Source organism: Carlito syrichta, unplaced genomic scaffold (genome assembly GCF_000164805.1).
Source record: "Carlito syrichta isolate Samal-C Ts95f unplaced genomic scaffold, Tarsius_syrichta-2.0.1 Scaffold309069, whole genome shotgun sequence".
NCBI classification, from domain to species: domain Eukaryota; kingdom Metazoa; phylum Chordata; class Mammalia; order Primates; family Tarsiidae; genus Carlito; species Carlito syrichta.
This window is the reverse complement of record NW_007253165.1, coordinates 21,150-45,096: the sequence shown is the minus strand read 5'-3', so window position 1 is coordinate 45,096 and position 23,947 is coordinate 21,150. Positions and strand designations below refer to the sequence as shown.

General features: G+C 36.3%; 1 protein-coding gene across 1 annotated transcript in view; it reads right to left on the bottom strand.

Annotated features, from left to right (window-relative positions):
- Nucleotides 1-23,947, bottom strand: part of CDC73 (cell division cycle 73) — a 124,550-nt gene that overhangs the window by 92,376 nt on the left and 8,227 nt on the right. Inside the window, exons 4-10 of the mRNA XM_021716872.1 lie at nucleotides 19,572-19,634; nucleotides 19,436-19,488; nucleotides 15,507-15,595; nucleotides 12,182-12,398; nucleotides 9,280-9,378; nucleotides 5,792-5,870; nucleotides 3,236-3,300 (exon numbers count right to left, since the gene is read on the bottom strand). Coding sequence (XP_021572547.1) covers nucleotides 3,236-3,300; nucleotides 5,792-5,870; nucleotides 9,280-9,378; nucleotides 12,182-12,398; nucleotides 15,507-15,595; nucleotides 19,436-19,488; nucleotides 19,572-19,634 — 665 coding nt within the window. The remainder of the gene's footprint in view (nucleotides 1-3,235; nucleotides 3,301-5,791; nucleotides 5,871-9,279; nucleotides 9,379-12,181; nucleotides 12,399-15,506; nucleotides 15,596-19,435; nucleotides 19,489-19,571; nucleotides 19,635-23,947) is intronic.

Genomic DNA, 23,947 nt, shown 5'->3' with positions numbered 1-23,947 from the left:
TTTTTTTTTTTGAGTTGGAGTCTCACTCTGCCATCCAGACTGGAGTGCAGTGGCCGCTCCACTGCAGCCTCGACCTGCCGGGTTCCGGTGATCCTTCCGCCTCAGCCTTCCAAGTAGCTGGAACTACAGGCACGCGCTACCACGCCCAGCTAGTTTTTGATTTATTGTAGAGATGAGGTCTTGCCAAGTTGCCCAGGCGGGTCTCGAACTCATGGGCTCAGGCAATCCACTCACCTCAGCCTCCCAAAGCGCAGGATTACAGGCTGAGTCACCAAGCCCGGCTTGAGTCTTTACTTCTATCAAAAATTCCACCAATTCATGATTCTCATGAAATATGATTACCAAAACACATATCCTTTTCTATAACACATAAGAAAAAAACTACTTATATAAAAATTTTCTAGTCATCTATACAAGTTAATTTACTGATTTAGTCTGGCATCTAACAGAACACTCGTGTTGAACTTGAAAGACTTATCCTAACTTGTTTAACTATGTACACTAAAAACCCTGAAGAACAATGGCAGTGAAAATGAACTATGCATAAATTAGAAAGGAAGTCACATCTGAGAAGCAAAGCCTTTTAACATATATTTAACAGCTTTGTATGTTTTTTTTTTTTTTGAGTTGGAGTCTCACTCTGTCGCCCAGACTGGAGAGCAGTGGCACGCTCCCGGCCACCACAGCCTCAACCTGCTGGGCTCTGGCGATCCTTCCACCTCAGCTTTCCAAGTAGCTGGAACTATAGGTGCGTGATACCACGCCCAGCCAATATTTTGATTTACTGTAGAGATGAGGTTTCCCCAAGTTACCCAGGTGGGTCTTGAACCCATGGGCTCAAGGCAATCCACTCACCTCAGCCTCTCAAAGTGTGGGATTACAGGCTGAGCCACCAAGCCCAGCCAAGAGAAATTCTCTTAGCTGAAGAATAGATAGAAAGTTGGTACAATTCACAAGCTCACAAATAGGTAATAATTCCAAAACATAAAAAAAAGGAGGGGGAATATTAAATTAGAAGCATAAATTTGAAATATGCAACTAAACAATAATTTGAGAACTTCAAAGCCTTCAAGTTAAAACTTCTCTATGTGTTCTCTAACAACCAGTAAATGAATCGAGTCACAAGCAGTACAAAGATTCAAGATGTGTATTAAAATGATAGAACTACCAACAACTGGACCATTTTTAGTCTCTGTTGCATTCCTACATCATGCCTTCTTGTGATCATTCTTTAAAAATCACATAGCATAAATGTGTTTAAATTCACCCCTCTTTTAAGTATTGAGGAAGCAGAACCATATCATTCTCATATTGTTCAATTAAAAAGCTATCCTTGGATTTTAGAAAACCTGCTCTGTACAAAGTACCACTATACAAACTACCGCTGATTTTACTATTTGCCAAGAAGCTCAGATAATAACAACTGTTTCATAACATTCAGAGCTATAGGAATGAATGAGGAAAGTAAAAACAACAATAACAACATACACTTACTCTGATGGCTCCCTAAGGGTAACAACTTCATTCTATGAAAATTCACTTAAGGATACCAGTAGACAAGATCTGTTCCCAGAAAAATGACAGAACTTAATCACAAAAGAATTTTAAGTTAAATCTTTAGCCATAAATTATATACCGAAGACAGAAAAAACTAAGCAAATCTCATAGCATGTGATCTCTTACGGACTATTCCCTTCATTCACTAAACTCCAGTGACACCAGCCTACCTGCTGTTGCTCTTAAAGGGACTCCATTCTGATCTCTGCCTTGTTTTACTGGGAATGTTCTTCCAAATCTATGTTCAACTATCACCTCCTAAAAGAAACATCTCTGACTACTCTCTCTAAAGAGAAAACTGCCGTATTCACAGCTATATGCCCAATAACTAAAATAGGTTCTAACACAAATGCTCAGTAAGTATTTGTTGAATGAATTAGTCTATATACAATTTTAACAATACAAAAAGAAATCTGATGGCAATTTAAAAACAAGTAGGCTAACAAAATATCTGATATCCAATTCCAATGTGAAGTCCAGGAAAAGAAAGAAAATTTCTATCTTTTAAAATCAGATTCTCTACACTTATTTGCTATCTGTTTCTGGAAATGAGTAAAGCATTGTAAATTACAAGTAGGTATGACGATATCTTAATTCTGAGAAATCACAGCAAATATATCATGATTCCATGCCTTATGTTCATAAAAGATCTGATGAGTCACAAGTAAAGACATAAGTAAGTTTTGTAGTGTTTTAAGTACACATACTCGAATGAATACATATACACTATTTTAAGTACATACACACTAATAAATACATATACACAGTATCTGAAAGTATAAAAGATATACTGTTCTGGAATATAAATATGCAAAATGAGGTTAAAGAAATTTCTGCTCTACAGCACCAAGTCCTATCATTGACTAAACAAGCATCAAATACGGCTTGGTCAGAAAATCTAAAAAGCAACCATTTTTAAAAAAATAAAAAAGGTTTGCTAAAAGTGAACCAGAGGCTTATATGCATGAATATTCAAGTATTTGGTTCTGTCAAGTACTACTTTGTAAGCATTACAACCACTGCAATCTGACTTTTTAAAGAGCATAAAGTATTACATTTTAAAGAACATATAACAGCAAAAAGCCGGGCTCAGTGGCTCAGCCTGTAATCCCGCACCTTGGGAGGCTGAGGTGAGTGGATTGCCTGAGCCCGTAGGTTTGAGACCCACCTGGGCAACTAGGCGAGACCTCATCTCTACATAAATCAAAAACTAGCCGGACATGGTAGCGCGCGCCTGTAGCTCCAGGTACTTGGAAGGCTGAGGCGGAAGGATCGCCAGAGCCCAGCAGGTCGAGGCTGCAGTGGCTGGAAGCGGCCACTGCACTCCAGTCTAGGCAACAGAGTGAGACTCCAACTAAAAAAAAAAAAAAACAGCAAAGAACTCTCCCAAATTATTCTTGTAACTCACTGGCTTAAAAATGCAACCAGGTGGCACTGTCCTACTTGCAAGTTAATCAGATCAGATTTACACATACTCAACTCAGTTTGGAAAAAGAAAACAAAACAAAACAAAAAGATACTCATCAATCACAATACTGGACCACACAGATAAATCAGCACAACTGATTGTTAAAGAAAAATGTTTGAAACAAGAAATACTACAACACAGATTTTCTCCAACATCTGCTACGCACATAAAATGCCTGGAACAAAAAAACTTGCAGTCAAAATAACTTACCGTTACAGATTTCAATGTCATACCATGGTAGGTTCCCATAGTGTCAATTTTGAAGCCTTCCGTTTCTATAAAGAAAACAGGTTTAATATTATATATCATGTATTTCATGTTCTATAACACATCTAAAGTAATAATCTTCATTATATCTAACAGATCAACAGTATAATAAAGACCTAAATCTACTGTATACGAAGTTAAATTACATACTTGCGAAGATAAAAACTTTAAAAAGGAATCTGGGCTCAAAAATATATTACATACATATCAATGAGCCTGTTGTGTGGAAGCTGGTTAAGACTATCTCTGCAATTATGTTCAAAAGTTAGACTGAATAAAATACTTTATAACCTCAAATTACTACTAATACTCAATGATAATACCACTAAAAGCACCTAATAACATGAGAATTCTCTAAGAAATAAAAAAATTGTGCTCCAAAGCTAGTGTCAAAAGACATGTTACATATTTTATAGAAAGCAATGTTGTAAATAATGATGGGAGTTTCAAGACAGAGTCCCAATATGCCTTTCTGTAAAGGGTCACACAGTAAATATTTTACACACCACAGGCCATAAAATCTGTCACAACTACTGAATTCTGCAGTTGTAGTACAACAGTAGGATAAACAATATATGTGTTAAACTAGGGATAGCCCAATTTGGCCATGGAGGGTCAGATTTGGTCTTTGGACTGGAACTTGCCAACTTCTACTTAGCACAATTCATTCCACAAAAACAACATTCAAGTAAACGGGCCACTGTCTTTCTACTGCATGTATTCAGTGCATGCTTTTATTTAGTAAAGGAAGTCAGCACAGAAAATTCACTGTATCAAGGCAACATATCCTTTAAAGAAACATAAATAGAGATTTAAAATTATGCAGAAGGCCGGGCACAGTGAACCATGTCTATAATCCCAGCACTTTGGGAGACCAAGGCAGAAAAACCACGTAAGCCCAGGAGTCTGAGACCAGCCTGTGCAGCAATAGCAAGACACTGTTTCTACAAAAAATTTAAAAATTAGTAGGGCATGTGGCGCACGTCTATGGTCCCAGCTGCTTTGAGGCTATCGTGGGAAGACTACTCGATACTCGAGTTCAAGAGTTCCAAGTTGCAGTGAGCTATGATCAAACTCTAGCCTGGGTAACAGAGCAAGACAGTTTCAAAAAAAAAAATTTAGAGAAATGATAAATGTTAAACTTCTAGTTGCTTCTATCTTATATTTTCATGAATCAAGTAAAGATAAATGAGGATCCCAAGAGAACATTACACTAATGTTAGTCTCTGCTCACTTTTGTAGAAATGGTTCTTTTTTGCATTAGCTCAAAAACCAAATCCTTATATCATTTCTCCAAGCCTGTTTCCCAATGTATACATTTAAAATTTGGAAAACATAATTTGATATATAGACTCTCCACTCCAAAATAAATTCTTTAGAAACAAAACTAATATTAATAATAGTAAACATTTATAGATAACTTATTACATACAGGACACTATTCTGGGGACTTAATACTTATTAACAAGTCCAATCCCCAAAATAACCCTAAGAGAAGAGTACTAATACTATTAATATTGTAATTACATACAGGAGAAAATGACAGAATGCAGTTAAAGTAAAATTAAAACTCATATAAAAAGAAACTGTGACATAAGCTATCTGGATCCAGAATCCACGCTATTAAACAGGGATTGACCAATTTTTCTGCAAAGGGCCAGATAGTACTCTGAGGCTTTAGAGTATATATATACAGGTTCAGTTTTAACAGCTCAGTACTAATGTCACAGAGCTAAAACAGCCATAGATAATACATAAATAAAAGAATGTAAGCCGGGCTTGGTGACTCAGCCTGTAATCTCGCACCTTTGGGAGGCTGAGGTGAGTGGATTGCCCAAGCCCGCGGGTTCGAGACTCGCCTGGGCAGGCAAGACCTCATCTCTACAGTAAAATCAAAAAATTAGCCGGGCGTGATAGCGCGCGCCTGTAATTCCGGCTACTCGGAAGGCTGAGGCGGAAGGATCGCCGGAGCCCAGCAGGTCGAGGCTGCGGTGGCCAGGAGCGGCCACTGCACTCCAGTCTGGGCGACAGAGTGAGACTCCAACTCAAAAAAAAAAATAAAAATAAAAAATAAAATAAATAAAAGAATGTGGTTGTGTTCAATAAAACTTTATTTACAAAAACATACAATGAGAAAAATTTGACCTGCAGATATTACTTTGCCAACCTTTGCTCTTAAAAATCAGGCCATGGCCGGGCTCAGTGGTTCAGCCTGTAATCCCAGCGCTTTGGGAGGCCGAGGTGAGTGGATTGCCTGAGCCCGTGGGTTTGAGACCCGCCTGGGCAACTTGGTGAGACCTCATCTCTGCAATAAATCAAAAATTAGCTGGACGTGTTCCAGCTACTTGGAAGGCTGAGGCGGAAGGATTGCCGGAGCCCAGCAGGTCGAGGCTGCACTGGCTGGCAGAGTAAGACTCCAACTCAAAAAAAAAACAGGCAATACTGCCGCTCAAGTTCAGCACAACCACAGAATGAGGAAAGCAAAAGTTAAGTACTTGCCTTCTTTTCCTTTGAATCTTTCCTGGTCATATCTGTTGTAAGCAGCTGGGATAGGCTGTTTGGTACGCAACGTGGGATCCTGTGGAAAAATAAAGTATGAGTTACATACTAGTATTTTTAAATATTACTTAGTTAATACTCTTAAATTTTTTCTAAGCTTTTCTGTTACCATAGTTAGTAAGACAAAAGGTAAGGAGACCACTAGTCATTTGATGCTTGTTTTTGAGATACTGTTTACTGCCAATCAGGGACAAGAGCAAACAATCTCAAACATACCAAGGCAAAAAGCAAATCCTTTAGCAAAAATAAAAAGATATGTTTGATAATTTCATTCTGGTTACTTATGTGTTATTATGAAATAATACTTCCCCTCAAAATACGATTTTTTGGCCGAGTTCGGTGGCTCATCTATAATCCCAGCACTTTGGGAGGCCGAGACAAGTAGATTGCCTGAGCCCACGGGTTCGAGACCAGCCCGAGCAACTTGGCGAGACCTCATCTCTACAATAAATCAAAAATTAGCTGGGCGCGGTAGCGCGCACCTGTCGTTCCAACTACTTGGAAGGCTGAGGCGGAAGGACCACAGGAGTCTAGCAGGTCAACACTGGGGTGGCCTTGAGTGTGCCACTGCACTCCAGCCTGGGTGACAGAGTGAAACTTCAACTCAAAAAAAAATTATGATTTTTTTTAAACAAAAAAAACCCATTAATTCAAAGTTTATTAAGCTACATTTTAGAGAGTTTTAACTGAATTATCCACCAAATTGTTAATGGTCAGCCTCCAAATTAAATAAACATATAAACTATAGCAATGAGTTCATTATAAATGTATAGAGTAAATCCGAAGTAACGGGTGTTTTTTTTAACACTTAGAACTGTCAATTCAATGGTACATTCTTTAATTCAGAAACACTTTACCCAAAACTCATAGTCTATAAAAATCTAAAGGCACATATTTAAAGAATATTTCTAAAGTTACTTAGGAAATTAATGATTGAAATACTCTTCGTTTTCTTACAATAGAATTCCATCCCAAGTCTTATTCCAAATAAAAGACATTTATCACTACTTATCAAACTTGTTGGTCAGGTATGGTAGCTCACACCTATAATCCCAGCATTTTGGGAGGTTGACATGGGAGGATAGCTTGAGTCCAGGAGTTTGAGACCAGCCTGGGCAACATAGCAAGACTCTGCCTCAATTTTTAAAATAAATTAATTAAATAAATAAGCAAAAATTTGTATAAGGGTGTTACTAGGTATATACTTTTATAGTTAAGTGCCAAACATAATACTTCTCAAGTATTCTAGTGATTATATACATTCAAAGAAATATATTTAGTCACAAAGAGAATGGTTAAACCATTTTCATGTTTCCCATGTTTCCCACCAACTGCCATTTGAAATGTCAACCAAGCCAGGCTCGGTGGCTCACCCTATAATCCCAAGCCTTTGGGAGGCTGAGGTGAATGGATTGCCTGAGCCGGCGGGTTTGAGACCCGCCTGGGCAACTTGGCGAGACCTCACCTCTACAATAAATCAAAAATTAGGTAGGTGTGGTAGCACACGCCTGTAGTTGCAGCTCCTTGGAAGGCTGAGGCGGAAGGATCACCGGAGCCCAGCAAGTCAAGGCTGCGGTGGCCGGGAGCAGCCACTGCACTCCAGTCGGCAACAGAGTGAGACTCCAACTCAAAAAAAAAAAAAAAAAAAAAAAAGAAGAAGAAATGTCAACCAATTCACAATTTTAAGTGCCCTCTTTTTTACTATGCTAACACTTACCTAACTTCCTTTTTTAAACATCTAATAAGTCTAGCTTACTAGACTATAAGCTCAAAGAGGGCAGAAACTGTGATTTTTCTCATTATTGTATCTCAAGGTCTCCAGTGCGCTACCTAACAAATAGCAGGCACTTAAATACTCTCTGGAGAGTCAACTAAAAGTATATATCTAATTATCAGCAAAAACCTACTACATCTAAAAGTTAAATACTAGTGATTTAGCTGGGCTCGGTGGCTCAGCCTGTAATCCCGCGCCTTTGGGAGGCTGAGGTGATTGGATCGCCTGAGACCGCGGGTTCGAGACCTGCCTGGGCAACTTGGCGAGACCTCATCTCTACAATAAATAAAAAAATGAGCCAGGCGTGGTAGCGCGTGCCTGTACTTCCGGCTTCTCGGAAGGCTGAGGCGGAAGGATCGCCGGAGCCCAGCAGGTTGAGGCTGCGGTGGCTGGAGCAGCCGCCGCACTCCAGTCTGGGCGACAGAGTGAGACTCCAACTCAAAAATAAAAAATAAATAAATAAATACTAGTGATTTCATGAACAAATAAACTACTAAATCTTGAAAGATTGTATTAGTACTCTTAATACATTTCAATATGCCTTTTAAAGTGCTACATAAAATAAAAACAATTTCATTTGTAGGTTTTCTTTTTCCTTTGTTGAATCATATGAAAACAGTTGGAAGGATTTTCAACAAAATTTACTCTGAGTGGGTCTTAGAGTTAAGCAGTCAAACCTCAGCTGAAACTGAGGTATAATGAAAGGGTCACGTGGTTGATGATCAGAACTATGCCAGGGACAAAAATAAACCAGAATTATCTCTTGGAGGGCAGGTTTTTTATAGTGCATTCAGAATTTGTTCCTCCAGATAAAATGGTCAAAGTTTTTATCTGGAAGTTTTGAGAAGGTTGTGTCACAATTTGCAAAAGAAATGTCCCAAACAAGGCAAAGGGGTGACTAGTTCTTCCACCATGACAACACACCTACCCACTGCTGAGTGTTCAGCAGTTTTTACCAAAAATGCCATGAACACCATGCCCAACCACTACCTAGTCACCTGGTATCACCGTAAGTGACTTTTTTTGTCCCTGGATGAAAAAACTCCTCAAAGTGAAACATTTTGCTGATTTGGAAGAGGCGAAACAAAAACAGCAAAAGCACTAAAATGCACCAAAACTGACAAGCTCAAAAACTGTTTCAAGCAGTAAAAAAAAGCATCTCGATAGGTATACTGCATCAAATGGAGAGAGTACTTTGAAGGTGACTAAAGTTTAAACATGAAAGAATACACAATTTTTTATAAATGAATTCTGGGGTTTTTGGGGTCCTTCCTCATACATTCACCAAGAAGTAATAGATATGATGTCAAAAAAGCCCTAAACTGGAAGATAGCAGAGATTTTTATTTTTAACAATGGTTAGTGATCCTCTCAAGCAACAATAAGTAGGCTAAAGTCTACCTAAAAGAATTACTCAGAGGGGTTTTCCTAATTAACGCCTTTTAGACTCTGACCCAGGTATATTTGTAGTTAACAATTACTGTTAAAGTAACTTTCACTTCTAGAGAGAATTTTAACAACTTTCAGGTACACAAAAGCAGCAAAAGGTTTAAAATCTAGTGATTTTAAAGCATTATGATGTCTTCAAAATCACAACACTGAGTATAAGTGGCATTTTCATTAAAATCACTATATAGTAGTAAAATCATTCTTACCACAGGTGCTGCATTTGGGGCTGGTCGCTGTTCGGGTGCCCGCCCTTCTTCTCTGGCTTTTACGGACTGAAGAATTGCAAAAATATTCTTGGAGAAATTCTAAAATATAAATTTTAATTAAGCCCACTTAAAATTAAATATACAAAGACAGTAAGCTTACTTAAACTACTTAAGGCTAAGTTATTGTCCTATTCTTCCGTATTACATCATAATGAGGTATCATTATACACTTTACTACTGGGACACTGATCCATAGACCAACTATTAAAAACTTCGTGTTATTTATTTTATTATTTTCATTCTGCTTAGACTGCTACAGATGTATTCGTATTCCACATCAACTCAAATATATAACCAGGAAGTAACATCTAAATAAAATTTTTAAAATAAGAGATTTATCAAAGAAGTTTCTTAATTCAATATCAGCAATTACATTAGTAAATATCATTTATATAAGACCCATCAGAAGAAATTTTAGGAATTAGAATACTGTCATGGTCACAGTAGCAGAAAGAAACTTCCCAAAATTCTAATTTTCTCATGAGAGTTCACATTTTATCACTGGCAACAAATACTATCAGCTGATTTCCTTGAAGGAACAGATTTGCTTCCCACATTTAAAAAAAAAGAGTCTATTCAATACTCAAGTCTGAATGACAGTTATTCAAATAAGGAATTATTTTCTGTGAAAAAGCAGTTGATTCAGCTCACAGTTAAACAATGGCACAAGGGCTCTTCATGGGGACAACCATCATCTTCTGTTATGCAGAAGTGCTTCATACATTCCAATTTCATAATACATGATATTAAAAAGACATATTCAAGGCACAAGATTTAATAAAACTAATGAACCTTAATACCAAGTGAAGAACACAATGACTACTAGTAAAATCTGGTGTCACTGCTGTGACACATGCCACAAATCCAGTAGTTTAACAAACACTTGCTTTTGCATCATCACACCAAGGTCAACACAGTAAAAAATGAAAGTAAAATTTAAAAAGCAAACCTCACTACTTTAAAAATAAAGAATAATCAATCAAAATGTTATTATCAGCTATTGTATGATGGAATTACAATTATTACCTTCCTTTTACTGATCTCCTTTTGTCAATTTTTCAATAATGAACATATACTATAAGTTTCAGTGTGTTGCAGAAGTATAGAAGTGTGCTTTTTAAATTTAGTTGCTTTATTTGGGGTGCTCACAATATAACTGTATAAAAGGACATGTATTTTTCATCGAATTTTGAACCTGTCTATTGTTCTTGAAACTCAAAAAATAAGGTCTTGTTAACCAGTAATAATGAAGGTCTAAAAAACCTATAGGAGTTTAAATACCTAAGAGTATTTTTAGAAACCAGATAGAAAGTGTACGCAGAAAGACTGTTGGAGACTATTGTTTTTTTTTTTAATGTCAATACTCAGAGGCAGAACTAGTTACCAAAAAATTCCTAAACTATTAACTTATTTTTTAAAAGACACAGTGGTACTAACAACAGTAAATTGAATTAGAACACTAAGTTTTGAAATGATGGTACAATTCTGCCATCTAGAGCTCAAAGAAAATTGTTCACTTCAGTTCTTTAAAAATGTTATGCTTAGTCTAAAAGTAAGGTGAGGGTATATCACTTATTTTATTCCTTTACTATGAATTTCAGATTCTTCAATAATTATAATGAACACTGTTGGATCAACATAAGTCACCATATTATTCAAGTATTAGCTATGTTAGGCAGTAAAAATGAGTATCAACAGATCACTTTATTGTAAACAAAAATGGAATTTTATTTATATCCTCAGATGTCTCTATAATTCTAAACTCTAGAGAATGATTCTTAATTTCAACCTTAGGCTTTAAACAAGTCAAAGTACAAAAGAAAACAATAATTATTTCCTTCAAATGCCCTTTCTGTAGCTTTATTTCTACTAAAATGATAATGAAAATTTAAGGCTAAAATCCCAAATCTCTACTACCCAAATCAGTCTTCCTAGAATACTGTTACAGTTTAATTTCATCAATAACTTTGCACATTTCTTCAAACATTCTTACCAAATCAACACTATCAACAACTACACATTTGTGGAGACTTAACATTTAAGAGAAAATTTGCAGCTGGGGGAGACAAAGATGAATGAAAATAAGTATATACAGAATCAATGCATCCTTTCTGGAAAGGCATTAAGATACTGGGCATCAGTATCTTTCTAATTTTTATCTTTCGAAATTTAAAGTATTTTCTTTAATGAGCAATTCATTTCCAAAAATTAATCCTTTGGCTATATACACAAAAATATACAAAGGTATTATGTACAAAAATGTTTTTTAATACATCATTTGTAATAGTAAAGTGGAAGGAAGAGAAGGAAAAAGAAAGAGAAGGAGAAAAAGGAGGCAAAAGCGAGGAAAAAGGGAGACTGGGAGAAAAAAGAAAGGAAGGGTTATTGGAAACAGAAGTTTCCAATAAGGAAGTAAAAATAAAACTCGTAAACCCTACAACAGAATTTAATGTATAAAATACACTAAATAAATGTTTGCTAACTGATTTATCTAAGTTCTCTATTTTGGGGGGAAAAAGTTAATAATGATACTAATAACCAGAGAACTTGCCATCAATGATTTTTTGATTTATTGTAGAGATGAGGTCTCGCTTCCCAGGCGGGTCTCAAACCCGCGGGCTCAGGCAATCCACTCACCTCACCCTCTCAAAGGCGCGGTCATCAGTTTCTTTGGTGACCGACCACCATATTCAAGAAAGGAATGGCAAATATGGCCATTTGGAAATCTACACATTACTGATCATTAAAAGAGATAAAATCTGAAGCCACCTCATAACAGCAAATTATAACCAATTCCAGATTAAGACAATATACATTCTAATAAGCGAGTAAAATACTCTACCTTTCCTGTGCTCTGTAAGATAGTTGTTCGTGTCCTCCACACTCTCTCTCTGCTAACAATATCACGGGTCACATCTACCTCAGCATCCACAAAACTCCTCTGTTTAAGGGCAGTTATATCATCATCTAGATCAGTCTTGATAGTAGATCTTTTCTTAGCCATAATTTTGGCTTTGATTGCAGCAATTTTTTCCACTGACATAGCTTCAGACAAAGACCTAAAAGCAATTTCTTTTTAAAATTTTCACAGCAAGGATTCCTGAAGCACCATCATAAATATATTTTGTTACATTTGTAAGTTTCTGGTAAAAAAAAACAAACAAACACTCTAATGGCAGCAATTAAGGTTTTCTTCTTTTCTGAAAATTGACTTGACAGTTTGTAATCATATAAAATTTTGATAAAGAATTCATGTAGAGATATTTACTCTGAGCAAATTAGTAATTTCTTTCTTAGCATGATAAATGCAACAAAATTCTTCATGATTTTTTAAGCTCCCCGCCCCCCAAAAAAGCAGGACTCATTAATATGGGTGCTTTTCCTTGTATGCTCTGAGATTTCATTAGCTAACCCATCTCTATCTATGGAAACTACATGCACATACAGAGGCCACCTTGAAAGGGAGCTGAAAAAATCCATCTGTTAAAGATTTCAAAGCTTAGGTTTACCTTGAAATTTATTTCAAGGTTTCAAACTTGTATGTCGTGGTGTACAACATATTTTATAGGTGACAGAGCCTTTTATATGCCACAAAAACACATACTCCTTTTAGCCTTTGGAAGATGAAATCATATTTTGTAGTTTTATTTTTCTTCCCTTTACTTGATTTTTATACAGGCAAAACAGCAAAAAGAGGCTATGCTTGCAGAACTATCAAAAAAAAAAACACTGAAAGTACAGATTTCATAACATGGGAATCTTAAACATAGTGTCTTTTTATAACATAAAACGAGAAAAAAAGAATTTAAAAAGTGTTTGGGTACCTTAATAATAGTAGACAAAAATATTACTTTAGTCACAAGATGAAAATCTTGAAATATGTTTACACAAAATCTGGAAAAAGGATGAAAATGACTGCAGGTTTAAATACAGTAGTATTATACAGTATTCTAATTTTATACACATTAAGTTTGAAGGTACTTTACAGCAGATGCTCAATATGCATGTGGTATTTGACTCATTTTGTATACCATGAAATTTCCCCTTAAAATCTAAAACACACCAGCATACCTTAAGCCAAATTCAAATACAGTAGTCCCTTGCTTGGTTTTCAGGAGTTTCAGTTATACGCTGTCAACCACAGCCCAAAAATGGTAAATGAAAAATTCAGAAATTATTCATAAGTTTTAAATTGTACACGATTCTGAGTAACCTGCTGAAATCTCACACCATCCTGCTCTGCCCTGCCTAGGACACCCAGACATGAATGATTTCTTTGTCCAATGTGTCCACACTGTACACACTACCCACTTGTTAGTCACTTAGCAGCCATCTTGCTATCAGACTGACTATTCAGTGGTTATGCTCAAGTAATCCTTATTTGATTAATAATGGCTCCAAAGCATAAGAGTAGTGATGCTGATATGGAGAAGCCATAAAGTGCTTCCCCTTAAGTACTTGTTCCCATCACCTAAACTGAAACCCATGGGGCATTATGTAGAGTATTAGAGTAATCAGAATGGTCATTTCTTGGTAGGATGGGGAATAATTGCCCTAACTGACCACTGTTCAAGTAACAAATCTTAAAACAAAGATCCAAAAGTAACAAACACTCCACATGATTTAACTGTGTCCCAAAACAAAGCTAAAGAAGTCGCTGGAGAGGTATAAAAATATCTAGCACTCGACAAGAAAAAATACATAATGTCTGGTATGCCATCAAAGATCATAAGGCATATAAAGAGGAAGAAAATTATGAGCCTGAATGAGGAAAGATATAAATCAATCACAAGACATTAAAAAAATTATAACTATATTCCATATGTTCAACAAATTAAGTAAAGACATAAAATAGATTACATTTTTTAAAAAGGCAAAACAAACTCCTAGAGATAAAGTCTATAATCTTGGAGACTAAAAACATAATGCAAGGGATTACAGAAAAAATATTGGTAAACTTGAATACACAACAATAAAAACTACCCAAAATGGTTTTTTTAATTCAAACAAAGAATACCAATAGATAGAAAAAGAATCCAAATAACCAAAAAAACACTGCAAGTAGAATTTGTGTAGTCAGAATCGAGAAGAACAGAAACAAACAAAAGAAAAGGTAAAGAATCAGGCCAGGCAAAGTGGCTCATGCCTATAATCCCAGTACTTTAAGAGGCCAAGGTGAGAGGACTGCCTGAGACCAGGAGTTTAAGACCAGCCTGGAAACGTGGCAAGACCTTGTTTCTGCAACAAATAAAATTTAAAAAAACTAGCCAGGTATGGTGCAGCATGCCTAGAATCCTAGCTACTTGGAGAGCTGAGGCAGAAGAATTGCCTGAGCCCAGCAGGTTGAGGTTGCAGTGGCATGCTCATATACTGCACTCCAGCCTGGGAGGCAGAGTGAGACCCCAACTCAAAAAAAATTAATAATAATAAAAAATTTTTCAGTGAAGAAAAAAATGCCAAAAATTTTCCAAATCAAATGGAAATTATAAACCAACAATTCTCCCCAAAAGCTCAATGGACCTCAACCACAAGAAACATGAAGAAAATTTCCCCAAGTTTATGCCATAATAAAGGGTTCAAAACCAGCAATAGAGCAAGACACACTTCATTAAAAAATAAATTAAGGATGACAACACACAAGGAAGCTGGGAAGTAGATCCTTCCACAGTGAAGCCTACGTATGAGACCACGGTACTAGCCATCAGTGTTATTTGCAGCCTTCCAAGACACTGTGAAGCAGAGAAGCCAATTCCAGTCATGCCCATCCATTTATGTATTATCTATGGCTGCTTTCCCTACCACAAAAGAGTTAAGTAGTTGCAAAAAAGACCATATTACCTGCAAAGCCAAAAATATTTAATATGTGGCACTTCCAAGAAAAAGCTTGCTGACCTCTGCTATTAATCAATAAGAAGTTACAGGATAAAATGAGTATCTCAGATTATGGAGTAATTTTTAAAAAGGAAGACCAATGTGATAAATGAATCAAGAAGCCTTTCCAGAATGCCCCTATCATAAAACATGCCCATGTATTCTTATGAACTTAGGACACAGAAGAATACAATAAATGGAAAAGGTTAATGTAATGTGGATAGCATTTAACATCCCCTTTTCCATATACATTTACAAATACCTAAAATTCCCATTTCTACTTAAAAAACCCTTACCTAATCTGTTCAGTCTGTACAATCCCTTCTTTGTGACCCTCCAAGCGAGCAGCCAATCTCTCTTTATCAAGGCGCACACACTCTTCATCCTGCAAATAACCTCTGGTTAGTGAATATTTCAAATTTGTACTTAATTTGCAGAAAGAAAAAAAAACTGCCACATATAACTTTTCCTTACCAAATATCTCACCTATACAATTCTAGTTACCAGGGTCTTTAGCTCAACTTTAAGACTACTTGTAGTTACATAAAGACAATAACAATAAATATACATTGGATTGTATAGGACTGCAATCAATACAAGCTTAGAAAAAACTGGCTTAGTCACTTTTTTAGTCACTTTTTTCTACCATTAAGTGTTTTTCCCATAACATATCACAACTACCTTTCTTCAAAAAGATATCATAAAACAAATTCCAATTTGTGAGGACGTCTATAACTAAATTTTATGAGAAGCCTTCACTAGAGTCAAAAATTTCATTTTGGATCTAGATTTTTATTCTTTCGTTGCATCAAGTCTTGAATGCACCAGCACAGATCAAAACACTTTTATTAAACGTTAATAGTTTTCAAAGCATGTTCTTCTTCAGAACTAATGTAGGAGTGTCCTACGTGTCCCATAGGCCATTTCAAGATCTTGTATAAAATTCAACCTTGGTAGCTCAGCTTTTACCTTATTTACATATTAGGATGTCAGGAAAAACTTAGTCTGAAAAGTGGTTACCTAAACACAAAACAAAACTTGGTAACTCTGATCTAGTCTCATGTCCACATTAAACAAATAAAACTGACGACCAGAGTCAGTGTCTGTGACTAATGGAATATGAACCTATATAAAAGCATCAGCACACCTTAGAAACCCAAGATGATGTTGGGCTCCCATTCATGTCCTAATACTAATCTATCATGGAAAAAATCTTAAAACAGGCACATCAAGCCGGGCTTGGTGGCTCAGCCTGCAATCCCGCGCCTTTGGGAGGCTGAGGTGAGTGGATTGCCTGGGCTCGCGGGTTCAAGACCCGCCTGGGCAGCGAGACCTCATCTCTACAGTAAATCAAAAAATCAGCCGGGCGTGGTAGCGCATGCCTGTAATTCCGGCTACTCGGAAGGCTGAGGTGGAAGGATCGCCGGAGCCCAGCAGGTCGAGGCTGCGGTGGCCAGAAGCGGCCACTGCACTCCAGTCTGGGCGACCGAGTGAGACTCCAACTCAAAAAAAAAAAAAATCAGGCACATCAGCTGAAATGAATGCAAAAATAATACTTCAAATACATTCAACTTTTTTCACTTCTAATAAAGGTATAATGCAGGCTACTCAAGTTCCTTAAGAAATTGCTGATTTTAGCTGGGCTTGGTGGCTCAGCCTATAATCCCGCACCTTGGGAGGCTGAGGTGAGTGGATTGCCTGAGCCCGCAGGTTTGAGACCCACCTGGGCAGGCAAGACCTGATCTCTACAATAAATCAAAAAATTAGCCAGGCATAGTAGCGCGCGCCTGTAGTTCCAGCTACTTGGAAGGCTACTCCGAAGGATCGCTGGAGCCCAGCAGGTCGAGGCTGCAGTGGCCGGGAGCGGTCACTGCAGTCTAGTCTGGGCAACAGAATGAGACTCTAACTCAAAAAAAAAAAAAACGAACAAACAAAAAAGAAATTGCTGATTTTAAAGACAACTGCAGCTTTAATCAAATCAGAAACCATGCCCTCAAAGTTTCTCTTTCCTAGCATAGTACCTGGTAGGTCCTCAATAAAATACATAAAACTGAAAACAAATTATGTAATATAGTCGTTTATGTAACATATTTCAACACTACGAATGTAGAAAAAATTTTATTATGCTATTTCCTGCTGAGTTTTCAAGTTATTGGAATCCTAGCCAATTAGCATTTCTGCCATGTTGATTTTTTTTTTCAAATAAATAGACTGTGATGCTCAGGTCTTTCCAAATAAATGGTATTCCTAAATTCACTCTCTTTCTTCATAGTGGATTACAATGTCTTTTCATACAAAGAGAACTAGGGAAAAAATCTATACCCAGTATGGTGGAATGACTAGAAGTCAGACTGCCTGGGTTCTAATCATGGCTCTTCAAACCTTAGCAAGTCACTTATTCTGTCTGAGCCTGTTTGCTCACAGATGACATGCATAGTACTACCAACTTCAAGAGGTTGTGGTGAGGATTACATAAGTTAATATACATAAAGTACTTAGAATATCACATAGCATAGAGCTATAACAAAAAATCAATTATCATTATTTTAGAAATACCAAGTCCATGTCTCAGACTATAATTAACATTATATTATCTTAGCCTCAAATTTTGTCACTGATTCTCCTATTATGTACTTACCAACCAACACTGCCCTTCAACAGTTACCTTTCTTATCCCTAATTGTGGAAGCTTTGCTGTTTATGTAGCAGATCAAAAAGTACCCACACATAACTATTTGATTTTTATGTGAATCTGAAATGAAAAGATTTATGGTTTCTAGCAAAGTTAACATTATTGATGATCAAAGTGTACTCCTTTTTGTTGTTTGACCTGTTAATCACTTCTCAGATTTTAAGTGTACTGCTAGTACATTATTGCTCCATGTTTAGAGCGTTCTATATGTAATTGACATGGGACTTGTTATAAATGTATATAATACCACACTCATATAATTAAAATTCCTAAGGTTAAGTCATCTTATACAATAAGCTAAATGATCAACAAATTTTCTTTCCAAAGGCAACAGCATTTTTCTTGTTAAATGACAAATAAAAATTGTGTCTACTTATGTATAACATGTTTTGAAATATGTACGCATTGTGGAATGGCTCAATTAGGCTAGTTAACATATGCATTACCTCACATACTTATTTTCTGTAGTGAAAATATTCAAAATCTACTCTCTTAGCAATTTTCAAAATACAATATACTGTTATTAACCACAGTCACCATGTTGTACAACAGGTTTCTAAAAGTAAATGCATTTCTTATATGGCTTCTAGTTCAAGTGAACTATCCATACAATATTAATATCCCACTTGCTGGCTATAATATGCTATAAGAAATCAAGAACCTGTTCTGTTAACATTTTGATGAAGTAGTTACATTAAGTACTACATGTTCACAGCTCTGAAGAGTAAAGCAAATCCCCTTACCACCTTATTCCAGGAGTAAGCAAACCATCCCAAACACAATTCTGGCCCACCATCGGTTTTGCAAAGTTTCACCGGAACACAGCCACATCTGTTCATTTATGTATTGTCTATGACTGCTTTCACACTACAACAGCAGAATGGTAAAGTTGCAACAGAAACTGTATGGCCCACAAAACCTAAAATATTTACTATCTGGCTTTTCACAGAAAAAGTATTCTGACTCTTGATCTAGTCCAGTATTTTCATTAGTAAGCATAAAAAGCAAAGAAAAAGATGATCTATCACCTAGCTTGTATGTCAGAGAGCTAAAACGATAGCTCATGCTACTATCAATCAACTCTTCTTTCTATTATAAAAATTTTTTCAGGAAAACCTCCTAAGATCACTACAATCAATGAATTCTCGTTACTACACAATCCCAATTTCAGTAACAATATGAATCACTTTTAAAATAAACTTTCTAGCTGGGCTCGGTGGCTCAGCCTGTAATCCCGTGCCTTTGGGAGGCTGAGGTAAGTGAATTGCCTGAGCCCACAGGTTCGAGACCCGCATGGGCAACTTGGCGAGACCTCATCTCTATAATAAACCAAAAATCAGCCGGGCATGGTAGCGCGTGCCTGTAATTCTGGCTACTCGGAAGGCTGAGGTGGAAGGATCGCCGGAGCCCAGCAGGTCGAGGCTGCGGTGGCCGGGAGCGGCCCCTGCACTCCAGTCTGGGCGACAGAGTGAGACTCCAACTCAAAAATAAATAAATAAATAAATTTAATTTAATTTAATTAACTTTCATTACCTCAATTCGTGGTTTCTTTGCTTCTGCTAAAACTTCATCTGCAGCTCGTTTGACTACAAGAAAAAAATAAGTAAATAAATGTATAGTCATGGAATGAGTTTTTCAAAGTATAATACAAACATATGACTAGACATACCTTGAGTAGATCGCTGAAGACCTATTTCTAGGGGGGCACTTCTGTCAATACTTGCTGATGATGCTGAAGATTTAAAAAGATTCATATGAGGAGATCATATTTGAACATATATATTGAACATTATTACAAGTTTAAATGTTTCATGTTTGTTATAATTCTTATTTCTATATGGTAATTTCCCTAAGTAAAAAATTAAGTTTTAAAGCAGCCCTGCAAAAGCATTTTATTAAAAAGATTAATGTAGACTAGAAAGTCTCTAAGATGATAAGCTATTTTTAACAATTTAGTTTACAAATTACTGAGATATGACTGACATTATTCACTTCAAATAACACACTGCAATATCATAACACACGCACTTAAAAAGTGTATCTAAACATAAATACATAGCATATAAAAGCAAAGAAAAAAAATGATTTGTCCATCACATAGCTTGTATGTGAGAGCTAAAACTATAGCTCAAGCTACTCACTAATCAACTGTATAAATGAGGAAAAGTTTTTTTAAGTTGGCATTCACCTTAAACATGTAATTTTTAGTTAGTCACAACTAGTCACAAACTAATTTATTTTTTAATTATATCATTTAATTTCAATAGCTCAAAATAATAGAATTATATAAAAGGGGTTTACCTGTCCCCACTCATCTAGTTCCCACTACCCTATGTAACCAGTTAATCTCTTGTATATCCTTCTAGAGTTTCTTTCTACAGATACAAGAAATACAAAATTATACTTTTATTTTTACTCTTCTTTATACTAGACATACTGTTCTGATTCTTGCTTCCTTTTTTACCTAACAATATACCCCATATCCCTTCATATCAATATGTGGAGCATTTCCTTAACTCTTTTCTTACACTTACTTAATACTCTGTTGTATGGATTAATTATAAGCTCTTTAACTTTCCCTATTAATAAGCAGTTCAATTTTAACAGTCTTTTGTCATTACAAACAATGGCACAATGAACAACTTTATACATACGTCACTTCATACATTAGATTACTGCCAATTTCTTCAACAGGTGTTGTGTCAACTGACATAACGAACAATACACTAGAATATCTGTTTCCTCATAGCTTCATCAGAGCGTAATAGGAAACCTACAGATTTCTCAGGTTAAAAAAATTACTAACTCTATATAGTTTAAATTTGCAATTCTTATTGTAAATAAAATTAAGCACTTTTTCATATGATTTTATCAGCCTTTCCGTGAATTTCCTCACATAATTCATTTATTTCCAAGGTCACTTTATATATTAGTAAGATTAGCCCTTTATCTGTGATGAGTTGAAATCTTTTCCTAGTTTATCTTGTCTTTTGTTTTTTTTAAATTCTGAACTTCCTATAACTAAATAATTCCACCTTTTCACCCACTGATTTGACATGTCTCTTTACTCATGTTAAATTGACATATATATTTCTAATCTAAGAGATAAGAAAGCTGTATTATTAGTGCATCTATTCACTGTGTTTAAATTACTGGGGCTTTATTATAAGCTCTAAAATCTAGAATAGTTAGTCTTATGACTCTTCTAGCAATTTTTAGGATGCTTACTTTTGCCAATGAACTTTAGAATTACCTTATCTAGTTATTCTCCTTTCTCAAGAAAAATCAGATATCTTTACTGAGATCACGTTAAATGTATAACTAAGAACCTATATCTTTAAGCTGTTATGTCTTTCAAAGAATAATCTTAATATTTGCTCAATTTTTCATTAAACTATTAAATTAAAGGTTTAAAAAACTGGCAAAGCAATATACTTGATGACTAAATGTATTTGCTACAGAAACTATAGAAAATGGCAGTGAACAGATAAAGGGCAACTCTTTTTTGGATTCTAAAAAAGAAAAATCATTTGCTCTAAAGTACTCCCCCAAAACTAGCCTATTTACCAGGCTCATCTGTGAGGCTTATTAAGAACAGAGAATTCTAGACCCTATACCAAATCTTCTGAAGTCAAAAAAAAAAAAAAAAAACTATTTTACAACATGATTCTCATGATTTAAAAAGTTAGGAAAAACACCCCTCCAAAAAATTAAATTTGCTTCAAGTTAAAAACAAATCCTTGCCAACTCCATCCACTTCACGAGAGAATTGAGATTTCTTCTTTTCTTCTCTAGGGTTCTAACCTATTGTCTATCAGACTCCCTTGCATGACAGTAAACATGTTTAGAATAGGGATTTTGCATTTTGTACAGCACCCAGTACAATGCCTTTAAGAATAAGCATTCAGCATTCAAAAAAAAAAAGAAGCAGCATTCAGTAAGCACTTGTTGAATGAGAATAACACAGGAAAAAAACACTAATTATGATATTTCCTTTATACACAAGATTCTCTGTGTAAATCAATCTTATTGCTTAAAGTCTCAGAGCAGAATGTGTGATAAAACAGCTATTAATGACTTAAAAGGCAGTACACTCCAACCTAGAGAAAGTGAGACCAAACAGTCCTATTATATCACCTTATTTGTAATCTGCAAGACAGCAAATTAGTAAGTATTCATTTATTCAGTTAAGAACCTATTATGCACCAGTATTCTAAATGTATTTAACAATAAACAAGACAAACTGTCTCTTTTGGTTTTACCCTCTAGTGGAGAAGACAGACAATATGTACTCAAACAAATAAATACAGAATTTCAGGTTAACATATGGGACTTAATGAAAAATAATACATAATGGGGATGGAGGGAAGCAATATTATTTTATATTTTATATAGAGTGATCAGAGAAGTCCACTGTGATGGAACAACATTTGGAATATTTGAGCACAGACCAAAATGAGACAGCAAGGAAATGAGTCATGTGACGATGTAGACAAACAGAATTCAAGACAGAGAAGAGCAAGTGCAAAGGCTCTAAGATTAGAACAGCTAAAAGACCAATGAGATGGCTGCTATGAGCAATTGGCAGAAGATGAGGTCACAGAGATTTAGGCAGAGGCAAGATCATGTAGGCCAGGGTAAGGAGTATGAGTTTTATTCCAAGTGTGATGGGAAGCCAAAGGTTGGTGTTGTGCAAGGTGAGTGACACAAACAAGTCTACGTGCTTTTTCAAAAACAAGTCACCTTTAACTGCTAGGCAGAGACTACGAAAGAGTGAGAACCTGAGAGGAAGCTACACAATAATCTAAAGAGGAAGGGTGAAATGGGATTGGGATAGAACGGTAAGAAGCTGTCATATTTCTAGACTTCTAGAGAAGAAGGACGGGGCACAATGGCTCATGCCTATAATCCCAGTGCTTTGGAGGACAGAGATGGAAGGATCACTTAAGGCCAAGAGTTCTTGACCAGTCTGGGTGATATCGTAAGACTTCATTTCTACAAAAAAACAAAATAAAAATTACCCAGGTGTGATGGCACACACCTGTAATCCCAGTTACTCAGGAGAATCACTTGAGCCTAGGAGTTCGTGGCTTCAGTAAACTATGAATGCATCACTACACTACCACTACTAAGATGAGAACATTGGTGGAAGAACAGACTAGTTTTCGTTTTATGTGAGGGGAGAAGGAAAACAAAAAAAACTGGGCATTCTATTTTAGATATGTTAAGTTTCGGGTGCCTATTAAATATCCAAGGGAAGATGCTGACAGTGAATTTGCAATTACAGAACTCAGAAAGAAGTCAATGTTGGAGATACACATTTGAAACTTATCAGCAAACACGGGGTATTAAACGCATTAAAATGGAAGAGGACACCTAGAGATCAAGGGTTAAAAAAGAAGTAGGAGAAAAAAAACCTGGAAAACTTCAGGAATTCGAAATCAGGCACAGAAGTAACCAAAATAAACTGGGAGGTAGAAAATGAGTAGGAAGATAATCAAGAGTCTGGTACCCCAAATGTCAACTGAAGAAAAGATTTCAAAAAGTAAGTGAGCATTAGTATCAAACCATGTTGAGAGGACAAGCATGGTTAAGAGAGACCAAAGGATGTGGCAATCCTTAAGTCAGCGCTTACCTTACAAAGAGAGATTTTAGTGGGATGGTGAAGATAAAAGCCAGACTGGAGTGGCTTCAAGAAAAAATCAGCCAGACGTAGGAGCTCACACCTGTAATCCCAGGACTTTGGGAAACTGAGGCCCAGGAGTTGGAGACCAGTCTGAGTAACACAGCAAGACCTCATCTCTATGAAAATTAAATAGGCCAGGCTCGTTGGCTCAGCCTGCAATCCCAGCACGGAGGCGAGTGGATTGCCTGAACCTACGGGTTCCAGACCAACCCAGGCAACTTGGTGAGACCTCGTCCCTACAATAAATCAAAAATTAGCCGGAGCCGGGCTCAATGGCTCAGCCTGTAATCCCACGCCTTTGGGAGGCTAAGGTGAGTGGATTGCCTGAGCCCGCGGGTTCGAGACCCGCCTGGGCAGCG